This window comes from Nerophis lumbriciformis, linkage group LG15 (genome assembly GCF_033978685.3).
Source record: "Nerophis lumbriciformis linkage group LG15, RoL_Nlum_v2.1, whole genome shotgun sequence".
In the NCBI taxonomy this organism is placed as follows: Eukaryota; Metazoa; Chordata; class Actinopteri; order Syngnathiformes; family Syngnathidae; genus Nerophis; species Nerophis lumbriciformis.
Window position 1 is genome coordinate 19,537,249 of NC_084562.2, and position 17,752 is coordinate 19,555,000.

The following is a 17,752-nucleotide window of genomic DNA, read 5'->3' on the forward strand; positions in this document are numbered from 1 at the left end:
AATAATAATATTAATAAAATATATTAAAAAATAAATAAATAAATAAATAAATAAATTAATTAATTAAAAAAAAAAAGAATTAAAAGAAGATCACAGACATGCTGACAAACAAGGTCACTACCCCAGCAACTGGCCGACTCGCAGCACCTCGGAATACCTTGCAGCACCAAGCTACCACAATAGACGCAGGGACTAGGCCCAACAGGCCCCAACCAAGACGGGCACCCGGAAGGGATGGACAGCGGGACCCAGGAGCTCCAGACACGCAGTTCGGATGCAGTAGCCTGAGGCGTCGACCCCCGTCTGACAGGCAGGCCCAGAGCGTACCCCCAGAAATATACATACATACATACATACATATATACATACACATACACACATACACGTATACATACCCACACATACACATATATACATATACATACACATATGTACACATATACATACACATATGTACACATACACATATATAAACATACATACATACACACACATATACATACATATACACAGTTCGTCAGCCCCGACAGCATCACGCGCGCGCGCTGCCACCAGTCACAACATCAGCCACACCCCTGCACCAGACCCAGCAGCCACGGGCGCCCACACCACAAACAAACGGCAGCAGAAACAGCAGCCGCAATAACCCCAGACAGCCAGCACCAGCCAATCAAATCAAAGCGATCAAAAAAAAAAAAAAACTGCGACCAGCAACCACACGCCACCCGGGCCACGGAGACCAGCCGGCGCCAGCCCGCCGGTCAGCCCGAACGCCAACACGCAAACAAGAGACACCAACAACCCCCCAACCAAAAGGCCCCCCACCCCAACCCAAACCCGCACAAACACACCACCGCCCAAACAACCGAGACACAGCATCCAGACCAGACACGGGGGCTGCGCCGCCACCACACCAAGTCACCAACAGAGACCCCACAGCGCAAGGTCGGGCCACACGGGCACGGACCCCATCCAACAGGAAGTGAGACCCGCGCGACGCCACACATAAATAAATAATAAGATTAAAAAGGTGGTTTTAAGCACATGGCCAGTTGGAACTTACCCTGGATGTGAGGAAGTATTTTCACGGAGTCGCCCTGTTGTAGTGGCTGGGTGATGGCCACAGCAACTGGTTTAGTAAGTATGGGTACCAAAATCCGGTACTTTTTTGGCACCGACACAATCCCACCGGTCCAACCAAGCACCGACGTAAAATCCAACAGTGCCATTTTACGGTACCGTTTTTTTGAGCAATTGACTCAAAAAACGCTCCAATGTAAGTTAAATGAACCTCAATTTTTCCCAAAATGCGCTAGATTAATGCTAATATATATTGGCTTTACTATTGACATGCTACCAATTAGCATTAGCAATTTTTAATGGCAATCTCAACACCTCCAAATGTCCATCCATCCATCCATCCATCTTCTTCCGCTTATCCGAGGTCGGGTCGCGGGGGCAGCAGCCTAAGCAGGGAAGCCCAGACTTCCCTCTCCCCAGCCACTTCGTCCAGCTCCTCCCGGGGTATCCCGAGGCGTTCCCAGGCCAGCCGGAAGACATAGTCTTCCCAACGTGTCCTGGGTCTTCCCCGTGGCCTCCTACCGGTCGGACGTGCTCGAAACACCTCCCGAGAGAGGCGTTCGGGTGGCATCCTGACCAGATGCCCGAACCACCTCATCTGGCTCCTCTCGATGTGGAGGAGCAGCGGCTTTACTTTGAGCTCCCCCCGGATGACAGAGCTTCTAACCCTATCTCTAAGGGAGAGCGCCGCCACCCGGCGGGGGAAACTCATTTCGGCCGCTTGTACGCTTGATCATGTCCTTTTGGTCATGACCCAAAGCTCATGACCATAGGTGAGGATGGGAACGTAGATCGACCGGTAAATCGAGAGCTTTGCCTTCTGGCTCAGCTCCTTCTTCACCACAACGGATCGATACAGCGTCCGCATTACTGAAGACGCCGCACCGATCCGCCTGTCGATCTCACGATCCACTCTTCCCTCACTCGTGAACAAGACTCCCAGGTACTTGAACTCCTCCACTTGGGGCAAGATCTCCTCCCCAACCTCCAAATGTGTTCATGAAAAGTACAACTAAGATGCACATTTCAATCAAACAGCTGTTGGGCAATAAGTACAATACTGACAGTTTAAACACTTTTTTAGGGTGCACCAAAAGACGAGACATCAAAGACAGAACTGACAAGCCAACACACCATAAACTATAGACGACTGTCATCTACGTCTTGGACTTGCAACTGTAATTGATACTCAGTAATGTGATAATGAAACAAGATATAACAACTGCACAACAGTTATCATAATTAGCTATTTTTTACATTTTGCAATAACACTAGATTTTATTATCCAAAACTATTCATATATACCAACACACACAAAAGCACCAAGAATTGGTACCGGTATCGATTCCCAGCTACCACGAATTGGTACTGTATCTTTTTAAATGTTAACGGTACCCATCCCTACCGTGTAAAGGTGACTATATTTTTGTTATTTCATGTTCAGAGTGCTGTAATTATGTTGACTACATATTTAGAAGGTGGTAAACATTTAGTTATGCTCCAACTATGGAAATATTTGACTTACTAATAATAATCCTACTTTGTGGAACTGTGTTTACAATGGTCAGTTTGGCACCAATTAGCCACGATAAACTAGGGACGACTGTACTGTATCTTATTCTCAACTGCAACAATTTCAATTTAAATTGATCTCTGATAATGAAACATTAACTCAGACCTTAAGTTAGCATGTTTACTTTACTGTTACTTATCCAAATATGTATGACATTTCTTACACATTCTGAAGGTTGATAAACTTCTGTGAGTCTGCAATCATATCTGGTATGGTCCCTCGTACAGGTAAGCTGCCATGGCCTTCATTGTGCACAAACTCCCTCACAGCGCGCAGCATCACCCAGAAGGCTGTAGTCTGTTGAACACACACCAACGGAACGTGGGCATTTTGTTACACTCAGATTATAACACAGGTACATCAGTGTTTCATTGATCAAGCGTTAAGTCCAAAACCTGTGATGTTATGTTGTTACACTGATCATTATTGAATAGGTCTTTTACAACACCAGGGACCTGCAGAAACAAAATGAACCAGCAGATAAGACTTCAGGGACAATTTTAACAACACTATTGAGACTGGCATTATGGCACCTTGGTAGGATTTAATGCAGTGTTGACATTCTTTATGGCTTCCTCAAAGTTTTCCTCATCCTCTGGAACACCATTCTCATTTTTCAGGATTCCTTACATGAAACAGAATGACAACAATGTTATGTTAGGAATCACACAATGTAGGGAAATTGTATGTATTATGGTAAAACAAACAAATAGAAAACAGATACCTTCCCGAATAATCTGCCTAAAAGCCTCTTTCTCCTTGTAATTTCTGGGGGGCTGAGAGTTATTCTAAAAAACAAAAAGTAGAATTACAATTAATTGTACATTCCGGATAAGTCTTTATCAGTTATATCAAGGGTCTTCAACATTTTCCAGGCCAAGGACCCCCAAACTGATGAAGATATTGAAGAAATGGGAGTGGGAATCCCCTATTCAAATATCTTGTATACAATTGTGGCAATTGTGTTTTTAAATTAAACTGGTCCTCAGAGTACTTTGTTAATGTGCAGTACTATAATATTCAAATAATACAGTACAGTGCCACTAATAGCCAGCCGGCAAATGTGTCCTAAATGCCAAAACGAAGATACTATAATTATTCATTCATGTTTTTATCTTAACCCTGCTAGGTACAGTGAGTTGGGCCTTGCCACTGCCATTTCATAACTACACTGTAGTGATACAATGAACCGGGAAGCTCATATACAAAATTATACAGCATAATGTAGAAAAAGCAAAATATGTTCTGGACCAAAAATCCCTCCATATTCTCTACTGCTCCCTAGTCTCACCATATCTGAGTTATTGTGAAGGAATATGGGTAAACAAAAGTATACTTCATTCACCAACCATGTTACAAAACAAGTCAGTTAGAATATTACATAGCGTTGGATATAGAGAACATACAAACCTTTTATTGACTCAAAAATTTTTGATTCGGTGCATTTGCAAACAGCTAAAATGATGTACAAAGCAAATTATGACCTGCTACCCAAGAATGTACAACAATTATTTTCAACAAAAGAGGAGCAATATTACCTGAGGGAAAAATGTAACTTGCATTCATGTATAAGACTTAAGACCTTTAATGTATCAGGATGTGGAATTAAATAATATAATTGATTAAAAAACAATGTACTAATATGATCCAGTTTAAGAAACTCTTTAAACTCAGTGTTTACAAAGTACAAAGAAGAATCTCAATAAACATCTTGAACCTCATTGAAATATTTGATAATTATTTATGTACTTAATATTTATTTACTTACTCTTTTGTCTATTTGTTCACTATTGTGTTATAGATTGAGTACACTCAATTGGCTAAGAGATTGCTATGAAACGAACAAGTTTAGGATTAAATAAACTCTGCTTCTTTGTACTCCTTTTCCGACATGCTGGAATTGAGAAATTGAAAATATGTGATGTATAATATTGTAATTGTATTAATGTTCGAAATAAACTAACACCAAAAACCAAAGTGTGTTAGATTAATGTTAATGTGCATTAAAAACATTTAAATTTGTGGAAAAATTTCAAGAGGATTATGAAAAAAGTCAACTCAACCAAATATTTCACCACGACCTTTCAGTACCTCTGCGGACCCCCTGTTGAAGACCTCTGACATCATAATACTTGACAAATGTTACTGTACCTCACTAAGCCATTTTTCAAGGTATTTGGCAACAATGACTATCCAAGGTGTGTGACTGTGATCCTACAAAGCAAATAAAGACTATTATTTGACTGAAGAGGTCCCTACTGGGACAAAAAACACATAAAAGACATAGAAAAGGGCACCTTTTTGTCCATGCTATCCAGGTCATAGGACTGGATGTGCTTTTGGAATTCGGCAAAGGGCTGGTCTAACCTCAGGTCCTCCAAAGCATTGTCAGGGTGTGACTCAATCACTGTGAAGATCAGTCAAAAGTAAATCAAATACAACTAAAATGAAAGCCACAGCGGCTACTAACCTGTGTGCTCCTGTACCACAAGCCTCATGTAGCCAATGAGGCCGTAGGTTTTACAAAGCAGGAAAGGTACCGACGCACTCCACAGAACTGAGCCTAGCCTTAAACACGTGCTATTGGAATGAAGAAAGCAGGGGGTAAAAAGGATGTTATCAGTTGGAATCACAGCAGAAATGACATAACCATTAACATATGGCAATGATCAATTGGAATAACATCCTTGTTGGGTTTTAAGGCACCACCATTGCTCTTTAACAATGCAGTAACAAATGTGTTAAGAAAAACAGGGCCAAAGCCACAAACAAGGAACTTCTTTGTGATGTACGAAGTGTGTCAGACAAGTTTCAGGACTGGTGTCACAAAAGATTTAAAACCCATACTACTGCCAACACCTAATCTTTTTCTCGGACACAAACTATCAGATGCTCAAGGTATTGCGAGCAGGTGCTTTGTCCTGCCACAATGTTCGCCTCTTCTTGTCTACTGAACAAAGCAAAGGCTGCAGGATCTTTTTGAAGACATGCTGGTTTAATTATCTGGCGCTCTAAGTCCATTAAGGTGTGGCGTTCAGTACGTTTCGACTCCATAGGGATTAATTTAAAAGGGAAAACTTGTAGTTTGTATTTGAAATATATCTTTTCTGACACACTTTGTAAATTTCATATATAAACACTCAGTACTTTTTTAACGAGCTATAATTACACTAACTGTTACAGTAATGCAAACAGTTAATATATGTTAATACCTTTCAGGCAACTGTACACCGATAACAATGGTAAATCTATGGAAGAATTCTGGATTGTTATCCAGGAGCATGTCAGGGCTCTGCAAGTAAACACAACAAAAATGATCAATATATATCTACTAATCTGTACGTGTTTAGTATGTAGCTCTGTGCTCTGGATTGTGCATGCTGGATAGTGAGTTTGTTGTCAAAACTGTAATGCCGTACCATAAATTCAAACAAATGAATGACAAAAAACACTAACCTCCTCGACAAAGTTACCCGATACATCACTGTTCAGTTCTTGGAGGAGCTCTGTGGCTGCTTGTGCTCGATTCTGCAACAAATAATTAAAGACATTCAAACAAATGTATAGTTATTAAACTCAAATGCATGTATGCAACTTATGTGTACCTTTCCAATGCTGTTGTTGCTTAGGAAAAAACTGCAAGAGAAGATATTAAAGAATTCAAAAGACAAATTTGAAAAGACCAACAAACAAAACAATATCTTACTTGTTTCCTACATCTTCCCCAGAAACTGTGTTTCCATCAACTATGGTGAACGCTCCAATACCTGGGAGAGAGATTTAGGTCAGTCAATGGAGAGTCTATCTGTATTACATTCTAGATCCCGGCAACCCAGAAGGGTCTCAATCATTAAAATGTTAAAAATAAGTTATATCTTCTTTTTTTTTGTCAATGCTTTACCAGTGCTTAAATGTCTAGACCAACTTCAGATTTATCTGTCGATATTACATGTTTTTTAATGCCCTTTTTGTTCAAGAAAATCCTGTTTTTAAGGCCAAAACATAATTTTTTAAAAATATTTTCCTCAAAAAACATATCAAAGTGGAATATTTTGTGTGAAGAAATTGGAGCCTTAAACAGGTCAATAATTCATAACAACATTGATTTTGATTCATTATTATTTTTTGAGCAAGGACTTTCAATGCTTAAATCTGTAGATCAACTTCTGATCCATCTATCGATTATAAGGGATTTTTTTTTCATGTTTTTTGTGTGTGTTTAATACCCTTTTGTCATGGAAAACTTGTTTTTTATGGCAAACAAAATATTTCGCATACTTTTTTATCAAAAAATATTCAAAGTGGAATATTTGATGTGAAGTAATTAAAACCTTAAATAGGTCAATAAATCACAAAAACATTGCTTTTGATGCATTATTTTTTTTTGAGCAAAGACTGTTTTAAAAAAAAAATCACATTAAATGTGTTAAAAATAAGTCATACATTTTCTTTTTTTTAACTTTTAAACATCTCGAGCAAGTTCCGATCTATCCGTCGATTTTAAGTTTTTGTTATCTAATGTTTTTTGTTTTGTTTGCGACCCCGAGAGGAACAAGCGGTAGTAAATGGATGGATGTTTGTTTTATGCCCTCTTTCATGTTAAACTTAGTTTTTTTAGGCAAACACAAAAAATACGCAATATTTCCCCCAAAAATATTTCAAAGTGGAATATTTGATATGAAGTAATTGGACTCTTGAATATAGCCATCTTTTTCTTTTTTTTTTTGCAATGACCGTTTTAAAGAAAAACATTATATTATTAGAGTCAACATTTAAACTTTTTCTCGTTACATTTCACCGGTATGCTCTTTAATTCCACTTTTTAAGGTATTTTTTGTAATAGTATTTTTAGAATGTGCCGTGGACTGTTAAAATAATAGTTGCCGGTCGCAAATGGCCCCCGGGCCGCACTTTGGAGACATTTGTTCTAGATTAAATGGTCAATGCTGAACACTTATTTATCTGGAAGCACAAGGTTTTTCAGTATCTCTGTCCCAGTTCTCATCCCGCGGGCCGGATAAAACCTGTTTGTGGGCCTGATCCGGCCCACGGGCCTTACGGTTGACACCCCTACAATAGAGCCTTAAATATGTCAATAATTCACAACATCATTGCTTTTTATGTATCATTATTTTTTGAGCAAAGACTGTTTAAAAAAAATCTAATTAAAAGTGTTATAAGTAAAATAAGTATAAAAAAAAAAAAAAGTATACATTTTCTTTTTAATTTAAAACTTTTAAATCTCTCGAGCAACTTCCAATCTATCCGTCAATTATAAGTTTTTGTTATCTTTAATGTTTTTTGTTTTGTTTGGGAACCCTAGAGGAACAAGCGGTAGGAAATGGATGGATGGATGTTTGGTTTATGCCCTCTTTGTCATGGTAAACTTACTTTAAGGCAAACACACAAAATACGCAATATTTTCCCCAAAAATATTTCAAAGTGGAATATTTGATGTGAAGTAATTGGAGCCTTGAATAGAGGTATTATTTTTTTTTAGCAATGACCATTTTAAAGAAAAACATTATATTCAATCCAATCCAATCCACTTTATTTATATAGCATTATTAGAGTCAACATTTCAACTTTTTCTCGTTACATTTCACCTGTATGCTCTTTTGTTCCACTTTTTAAGTTGTTTTTTTTAATAGTATTTTTAGAATGTTTCGTAGACTGTAAAAACAATAGTTGCGGCCCACAAATTGCCCCCGGGCCATATTTTGATGTGAAATCATTGCTTTTGATGCATTAATATTTTTTGAGCAAAAACATGGCATGGCAGCTTTGTATTGTTAGAGTCAACATTTCAACTTTTTCTCGTTACATTTATATACATACACTATATTGCCAAAAGTATTTGGCCACCCATCCAAATGATCAGAATCAGGTGTCGTAATCACTTGGCCCGGCCACAGGTGGATAAAATCAAGCACTTATGCATGGAGACTGTTTCTACAAACATTTGTGAAAGAAAGGGCCGCTCTCAGGAGGTCAGTGAGTTCTAGAGCGGTAGAGACGTGTTCTCTGGAGTGATGAATCAGGCTTTTCCATCTGGCAATCTGATGGACGAGTCTGGGTTTGGAGGTTGCCAGGAGAACGGTACATTTCGGACTGCATTGTGCCGAGTGTGAAATTTGGTGGAAGAGGAATTAGGGTGTGGGGTTGTTTTTCAGGAGTTGGGCTTGGCCCCTTAGTATCAGTGAAAGGAACTTTGAATGCTCCAGGATACCAAAACAATTTGGACAATTCCATGCTCCCAACCTTGTGGGAACAGTTTGGAGCGGGCCCCTTCCTCTTCCAACATGACTTTGCACCAGTGCACAACGCAAGGTCCATGAAGACATGGATGACAGAGTCTGGTGTGGATGAACTTGACTGGCCTGCACAGAGTCCTGACCTGAACCCGATAGAACACCTTTGGGATGAATTAGAACGGAGACTGAGAGCCAGGCCTTCTCCACCAACATCAGTGTGTGACCTCACCAATGCGCTTTTGGAAGAATGGTGGAAAATCCCTATAAACACACCCCTTGTGGACAGCCTTCCCAGAAGAGTTGAAGCTGTAATAGCTGCAAAAGGTGGACCAACATCATATTGCACCCTATGGGTTAGGAATGGGATGGCACTTCAAGTTCATATGTGAGTCAAGGCAGGTGGCCAAGTACTTTTGGCAATATAGTGTATATACACACATCATTACACCTGTATGCTCTTTTATTCCACATTTTAAGTTTTTTTTTGGAATAGTATTTTTTACAATGTGCCGTGGACTGTTAAAACAATAGTTGCGGGCCGCAAATGGAATCACGCTTTTCCATCTGGCAATCTGATGGACAAGTCTGGGTTTGGAGGTTGCCAGGAGAACGGTACATTTCGGACTGCATTGTGCCTAGTGTGAAATTTGGTGGAGGGGCTGGGAACGCCTCAGGATCCCCCGGGAGAAGCTGGACAAAGTGGCTGGGGAGAGGGAAGTCTGGGCTTCCCTGCTTAGGCTGCTGCCCCCGCGACCCGACCTCGGATAAGCGGAAGAAGATGGATGGATGGAATTACGGTGTGCGGTTGTTTTTCAGGAGTTGGGCTTGGCCTCTTAGTTCCAGTGAAATGAACTTTGAATGCTCCAGGATACCAAAACATTTTGGACAATTCCATGCTCCCAACCTTGTGGGAACAGTTTGGATATAGTGCATATACATACATCATTACACCTGTATGCTCTTTTATTCCACATTTTAAGTTTTTTTTTGGAATAGTATTTTTTACAATGTCGCGTGGACATCAGGGGCGGTACCTCTAGATTGGCAGACCGGGGTGGTGGTTCCTCTCTTTAAGAAGGGGAACCGGAGGGTGTGTTCTAACTATCGTGGGATCACACTCCTCAGCCTTCCCGGTAAGGTCTATTGAGGTGTACTGGAGAGGAGGCTACGCCGGATAGTCGAACCTCGGATTCAGGAGGAACAGTGTGGTTTTCGTCCTGGTCGTGGAAATGTGGACCAGCTGTATACTCTCGGCAGGGTCCTTGAGGGTGCATGGGACTTTGCCCACCAGTCTACATGTGCTTTGTGGACTTGGAGAAGGCATTCGACCGTGTCCCTCAGGAAGTCCTGTGGGGAGTGTTCAGAGAGTATGGGGTATCGGACTGTCTGATTGTGGCGGTCCGCTCCCTGTATAATCAGTGTCAGAGCTTGGTCCGCATTGCCGGCAGTAAGTCGGACACGTTTCCAGTGAGGGTTGGACTCCGCCAAGGCTGCCCTTTGTCACCGATTCTGTTCATAACTTTTATGGACAGAATTTCTAGGCGCAGTCAAGGCGTTGAGGGGATCCGGTTTGGTGGCTGCAGGATTAGGTCTCTGCTTTTTGCAGATGATGTGGTCCTGATGGCTTCATCTGGCCAGGATCTTCAGCTCTCACTGGATCGGTTCGCAGCTGAGTGTGAAGCGACTGGGATGAGAATCAGCACCTCCAAGTCCGAGTCCATGGTTCTCGCCCGGAAAAGGGTGGAGTGCCATCTCCGGGTTGGGGAGGAGACCCTGCCCCAAGTGGAAGAGTTCAAGTACCTCGGAGTCTTGTTCACGAGTGAGGGAAGAGTGGACCGTGAGATCGACAGGCGGATTGGTGCGGCGTCTTCAGTAATGCGGACGCTGTATCGATCCGTTTTGGTGAAGAAGGAGCTGAGCCGGAAGGCAAAGCTCTCAATTTACAGGTCGATCTACGTTCCTATCCTCACCTATGGTCATGAGCTTTGGGTTATGACCGAAAGGACAAGATCACGGGTACAAGCGGCCAAAATGAGTTTCCTCCGCCGGGTGGCGGGGCTCTCCCTTAGAGATAGGGTGAGAAGCTCTGTCATCCGGGGGGAGCTCAAAGTAAAGCCGCTGCTCCTCCACATCGAGAGGAGCCAGATGAGGTGGTTCGGGCATCTGGTCAGGATGCCACCCGAACGCCTCCCTCCGGAGGTGTTTAGGGCACGTCCGACCGGTAGGAGGCCACGGGGAAGACCCAGGACACGTTGGGAAGACTATGTCTCCCGGCTGGCCTGGGAACGCCTCGGTATCCCCCGGGAGGAGCTGGAAGAAGTGGCTGGGGAGAGGGAAGTCTGGGCTTCCCTGCTTAGACTGCTGCCCCCGCGACCAGACCTCGGATAAGCGGAAGACGATGGATGGATGGATGGATGGACAATGTGCCATGGACTGCGGCTGCACTTTGGAGACATCTGTTCTAGATTAAATGGTCGATGCTGAACACTTATTTACCTGGAAGCACAAGGTTTTTCAGTATCTCTGTCCCAGTTGCTGTAGCATTGATCAGACAAACGTGGGCATTTTCTAGAGATTCCTGCCCATGGTCACCCCACAATCTGTAAAATATGAACAAAAACACAGACATGTATTTTCTGCTTTATGTCTGGTGATTGACTCTGCCACATAACTGCGAACAGCTAAATAGTCTAACAGGTGGAAATAGTAACATGCAACTAGTTAAACAGTTAGTCAACAAACTTGTGAGATTAGTCAGGAGCTTTACAAGACTGTTGTTAGCCGAGGCTAATAGAAAGCTAGCATACATTAGCAAAACAGCTGAAGCTAGCGACTTTATGTTAGCGTTCTCCTATTCCCATATGCTTTTATGAGCAATGCAATACAAACAGATACAACAGGAAGATGTGCGACATAATTCGGTTGAAAATACCTAAGCTGCCTGTCGTATTTTTGTTCTTTGGCGGCTTTCGTGGCTGCCATGGTGTCTGTCACTGCCATGTATCGGTAAACACGAATGACCTTTCGCAACAGCAGATTCGACACGACTTTTGCGCACACAGTGAGGTTCACACTCGCATTTTCGGCACTGCCTAATTTCAGATTTAAAGTGGTCGTCAAACTTAATCATTAAATTTCAATAAATAAATTATATTTTTTATGTAATAGTTGTTACTTAAAATGCAGTACTAGGAAATTAGACAGGGAATGTGATGGGCAATAGAAGAGCATTTTTAATTATTTATGGGAAAGCATTTTATCATTCAGATATTAAAACTATGCTAGTATGTAGCATGGAACTCAATATAGTACTCATTATCATTTTTTTTTATTTTTTTTTTGTGTGATGTGTAATGTCTAGTGTTTAAATGTACGGCAGTGACAATGAATTTCCCCAAGGGGACCAATACATCTAATCTAAATCTAAAATCTAAAAAAATCTATAGTAGTTTTGTAGTAAGTGAAAATTTCAATGTATAATAATAATAATATTTTGTTTTTATAATTTTACTATTTTACTTTAATTGTCATCCATACCATTCTCTAGACTGGTATGGTGATACAAGTGTGTCTATTTATGCAATGAAACACATGATTTGAATTTTTTTTTTTAAATAAATAAAAAGCTTTGCAATAACTATAAATGAAAACAAATCGACTTAAAATACAAACTATACTTGATTTTCAATGTATACAAAAAATAGTTTCTAACAATCACATGATGTTTACAATTTAAAAAAAAAAAATTTGTTTATGTATTTACTTATTTGTTTGTGTTACCTTCACTTTGCTTTTGTATATATGTGCTTGAAATATATGGATATACGTATATGTATGTTTGTGCGTCGGAGGAAGATATTTACATATATCCGAATTTAAGTTGTACTTCTTTTATTTCATAGTCATATTTGAAAACAGCTCGTGTTTTCCATTTCTTCTCTTGCTGCTTTGTCTGCAAGTAAACCGTGTGTGTTAACCTTGAATTCTTTGGAATGTAAGAAGAAGCGATAATAAGCATTTGTTTTGGCTAGAGACAGAGGACTGCCAGGGACTTAAGGGGAGAAAAGAGAGGGTTTTGGGATCGGGAAAGACAGACCATTTTGGCGGGGCGATAGAATGTTCTATGCTGGACTGGTCTGAAAGTATATCTGCAAAGCTTTGAAAATATACAACAAAATACCTATTCTGTCTCTGGTGGTTTTTCAACTCAGCTTTAAGTGTCGTAAAGAGCTTGGGAGCGACTTGTGACTCGAATTCCCTGGGGGGAACAACATGGTCCAAAACGCAACACTAAATACGCGTGTACGTGAAATAAAAAAAAACATTAATAGTATATAATAATTGCAATCATTGTATAGATAATGAAAAGGAAGATAGCAATAAGGGGTGAGTATGTTGTAATTTAGAAAACAATTTTGTAATCATGAAACATTTTTTTAATACATCTGTGTACATTACTATATTGGTATTAACATCTTTCTTTATATTGTTTCTTTTTCTTTTAATTAAAAAACAACAACTAGTAAATTAAACGTAAATTAAAAAAAAAAAAAAATGCTGGTTTTGCTTGCGAATCTGTTTTTTTTTTTAATCATGAAGCTAAACTAAATTAATTGAATATTACTATTTTTTTGTTTAACAACATCAAAATATACTATACACTCATAAAAGGTACACGCCCCGCTCTAATAATAATGCACATTTTGAATTGCCAACCCTCTTTGTATGATGACGTCATTGTCAGGTAGCTCACAAAAGCAGGGAGCGCGCATGCGTGTTCATGTGGGCTGAAGGGGGGCGTGTCTAAAGAGGATAATTGCCCTTCCTCCTGCCTCCAAACAACCTGCTTCATCATGTCAGTCCTCCCCATGCACACTTGATGCACACTTGATGCACACTTGATGCCAACGTGATTGCGAGCTTGCAGCGTGAAGACAGAAGATGACCGGAAAGAAGTGGGGATACGGGAAAGAAGACGGTAAGACGTCATCTCCTCTCTGCTGCCCGACGTCATTCATTGCAGGACAGTGACGGAATTTGACGCGTTCTGCTGATCGGCTCAACTCAGATTTAATCTGCACGTTTAAATGGATAATGTATTGCATTTGTCCAGCATTGCATGTGTTTTTTTTTGTTTTTTTTTGCTTACAATGATGCTGGGTCACTTCAAATGTCTTCTTGATTGAAACACACTGTTAATATTTCTTATTTAAATCGTATGAAATGCACAATTAAATCATTCCACTGGACTTTCCCAGGTGATGAGGGTTATTCTATCAACAAAACTGACATGTTTACATTATAAGGTGTGTTCTTTACACTAGGTCTATACATTGTGCACATTATTATCGTCATTAAATTATTTTATGAATAATTTCAATATTCAATTTTTTTTTTTTTAGGTTAATTATTCATTTCACAATTTGATTATTTCATATTTTAATGAATGATTTACCCAAAATAAGCATAAACCCAAAACCAGTGAAGTTGGCGTCATACACAAGTTAATACTTGGATTAGGGACGGGCCAATATCTATTTCTGCGATACATATTGCAGCTTCCTGCCATAACGATGTATTATTTGGTTTACAGATGATAATACAAAACCCAAAACCAGTGAAGTTTGCACATTAGGTAATTCCTAAATAAAAACAGAATACAATGATTTGCAAATCCTTTTCAACTTATATTCAATTGAATAGACTGCAAAGACAAGATATTTAATGTTCCAACTGAGAAACTTTTTTTTTTTTTTTTGCAAATAATCATTAAATTAGAATTTAATGGCAGCAACACATTACAAAAAAGTCGTCACAGGGGCATTTTTACCACTGTGTTACATGGCCTTTCCTTTTAACAACACTCAGTAAACGCTTGGGAACTGAGGAGACACATTTTTGAAGCTTTTCAGGTGCAATTCTTTCCCATTCTTGCTTGTTGTACAGCTTAAGTTGTTCAACAGTCCGGGGTCTCCGTTGTGGTATTTTAGGCTTCATAATGCGCCACACATTTTCAATGGGAGACAGGTCTGGACTACAGGCAGTCCAGACTAGTACCCGCACTCTTTTACTACGAAGCCACGCTGTTGTAACACGTGCAGAATGTGGTTTGGCATTGTCTAGCTGAAATAAGCAGGGGCGTCCATGATAACATATGTTGCTCCAAAACCTGTATGTACCTTTCTGCATTAATGGTGCCTTCACAGATGTGTAAGTTACCCATGCCTTGGGCACTAATACACCCCCATACCATCACAGATGCTGGCTTTTCAACTTTGCGCCTATAACAGTCCGGATGGTTCTTTTCCTCTTTGGTCCGGAGGAGACGACATCCATAGTTTCCAAAAGCAAGTTGAAATATGGACTTGTCAGACCACAGAACGCTTTTCCACTTTGCATCAGTCCATCTTGGATGAGCTCAGGCCCAGCGAAGCCGGCGGCGTTTCCGGGTGTTGTTGATAAATGGCTTTCGCTTTGCATAGTAGAGTTTTAATTTATGATTTACACAACGTGCCAATTTCACTGGTTTTGGGGTTTGTATTTCACAATTCATCTTTTTCTTTATTTATTAATATTAATCTAATTTATGGTTTTTTTTACGGCTCTTGCATTGATTATGTTCAGGTTATGCATGTGCTAAAGGGGTTCCCAAACTGTTGTTTAAAAAAAACAAAAAAAACCTTAACATAGAAATCTAAAATTAAGTAAGATATATTATTGTTAAGTATGGCTGAACGATTAATTGCATTCGCAATTTATTCGCAATGTGATACAATGCGGCTGATTACAAATAAAAACTGCAGTTATATTGTCAGGCAGCTGCAATGTTTTGTGTGGTTATATACCTAAATTGTCAATCAAATTGTGAAAATAAAAATGTATATTTATTTCCTGGTGCAGCTAGTTAGCACACAGCATCGATCGCAAGCTGGCTTATCCTTTTCAGTTTCTTAGAGTCAGACAATATTTCGGCGTGATAGATGGGATAATTCACCTTTTTAAGTCAAAACCTTTACAACTGAAAAGTATATTCAAAACAAAGACATAATTAACTTTTTTTTTAAACCACTAGCAAGTTTGGCTGAGAGCTCAAACTCCAGACAAAGAACCGGCTTTCACAATAAAAGCGCAGTGCTCACAAGACTATCAAAATATTTAAGTTTAGAATTTATTTTTTTGGATAAATAATATATACACAGTATATGTATAATAAATGCATATGTTCCTTGACTGCACTTAAATGTAGAATATATTTATATTATTTATATATTATATATATATAATATATTATATATATTATATTATTTATTATTATTATTGTCTATTGTGAGCGAACTGTGGTGCTGAATTTCCCCTAGGGATCAATAACGTACTTTCTATTCTATTCTAAATCTGATATTAGGGATGTTCCGATCTGATATTGATATCAGTCCGATATCCATAATGATATCTGCTCGCATCTCAAATCTCTGATAAGCAAATCTGGACAGCCAGTTAACATCTAAATGTTCTCTAATCATCACACAAGGCTGGTATGTTCTTGTATTTTAGTCAAACCATTTACAAATGGAAAACGTGGTAGGCTATAGGCTACTAGGAACTAGCAGCTACACAACAGCTAAGCGAGCAATAGCACACAAGCTAGATATACTTGCTAAGTGTCCTTCATTGAACAATATTACAGTATCAAACACATTTGTCAATATAAGCGCGTATAAATAATTATAGTTGCTCATTACTTACACATGGTCTCCAATGCAGTATCAGAAAGTGTCTAGTAACAAACGTGTCCGCATCATTCGATTTACTGCATCACGAGCTTAACCTTGTGAAATATTGGGATCACAAGGTGGCGCCAGAAACAAGTTACCGCTCCACTTCAATTTAAAGACAGCATTAATCTGTCATAAAGTTGTGTTTTATATAACTACAATTGTTATGTTGACTAATTAAACTTGATTTATCCTTTTATATTTAGGGATGTCAAACTGGTTTTCATTGAGGCGCCACATGGCAGTTATGGCTGCCATGTAACAGCGAATAATGTATTAATTTGCCTCAGGATTTTATTATTAATTATATAAATTGTTTGAAGTAGACTGTCGATTTTACAGTAAAAACCTAACATTTACAAAATTTTACAAAAAAATATAGCGTTTTTAAAAAAAAATTTACAAGATTTTACAGTAAATGGAACATTTTGGGGAGTTTTTTTTTTTTAACGGAAAAAGCTGATAGCTTAGTTGCCAGAATGTTTGTGTTAAATTTACATTGATTTTTACAACATTAAATTGTTCATGGAAAAACCGTACAAGTTATTTTTTTATTCTGGCAACTTAGCTGCCAGTTTTTCTACCGTAAAAACAAATGTACCGTCTTTCCATTTTCAGTAATCCTCAGTTAAAAACAAGATTTTACAGTAAAAATATGGCAGCTCAGTCAACATAATTTTAAGGCAATTTACAGTAATATGCTGTAAAGAACACCGTGAAATGTATTGTTATTTTTATTAATTTAATGGGTAGTTTGCTGTAAAGTTAAATATTTTTATTTAGACAAAAACATGTTTGGAAAGTATGATAAAATACTGTAATATTTGTTGCAATATTGGATACTATTAAAGTTGAAAAGGTATGCAATTTCAAGCAGTACATATATTTTTTTCTGTCAAAGTGAAAAAAAAAATCAAATATGAAGTATTTTATTGACACATATCATTTCCAGGTATTTCCGGGGCAGATTAAAATGATGCCGTGAGTTTGACACCTACGTTTTATAACATTCTCCAGAATACAATGATACAATTATGCAGTAGGACAGACCTGGGCTATTTAAGGCTCGGGGG

General features: G+C 39.0%; 2 protein-coding genes across 3 annotated transcripts in view; one reads left to right on the forward strand and one right to left on the reverse strand.

Annotated features, from left to right (window-relative positions):
* The window catches only part of nae1 (nedd8 activating enzyme E1 subunit 1), a 115,757-nt gene extending 103,786 nt beyond the window's left edge, over window positions 1–11,971 (reverse strand). For both annotated transcript variants that reach the window (XR_009816789.2, XM_061974754.1), the window contains exons 1-13: window positions 11,840–11,971; window positions 11,404–11,507; window positions 6,360–6,420; window positions 6,259–6,289; window positions 6,110–6,181; window positions 5,866–5,945; window positions 5,124–5,233; window positions 4,951–5,060; window positions 4,805–4,867; window positions 3,378–3,441; window positions 3,187–3,278; window positions 3,049–3,108; window positions 2,817–2,950 (exon numbers count right to left, since the gene is read on the reverse strand). Coding sequence is in view for 1 of the 2 variants with exons in the window: in XM_061974754.1 (XP_061830738.1) it covers window positions 2,817–2,950; window positions 3,049–3,108; window positions 3,187–3,278; window positions 3,378–3,441; window positions 4,805–4,867; window positions 4,951–5,060; window positions 5,124–5,233; window positions 5,866–5,945; window positions 6,110–6,181; window positions 6,259–6,289; window positions 6,360–6,420; window positions 11,404–11,507; window positions 11,840–11,907 (1,049 nt within the window). In the remaining variant the exon portion in view is untranslated. The remainder of the gene's footprint in view (window positions 1–2,816; window positions 2,951–3,048; window positions 3,109–3,186; window positions 3,279–3,377; window positions 3,442–4,804; window positions 4,868–4,950; window positions 5,061–5,123; window positions 5,234–5,865; window positions 5,946–6,109; window positions 6,182–6,258; window positions 6,290–6,359; window positions 6,421–11,403; window positions 11,508–11,839) is intronic.
* Window positions 11,972–13,775: 1,804 nt separating this feature from the next.
* The window catches only part of ca7 (carbonic anhydrase VII), a 26,153-nt gene continuing 22,176 nt past the window's right edge, over window positions 13,776–17,752 (forward strand). Inside the window, exon 1 of the mRNA XM_061975353.1 lies at window positions 13,776–13,885. Coding sequence (XP_061831337.1) covers window positions 13,849–13,885 — 37 coding nt within the window. The 5' untranslated portion in view covers window positions 13,776–13,848. The remainder of the gene's footprint in view (window positions 13,886–17,752) is intronic.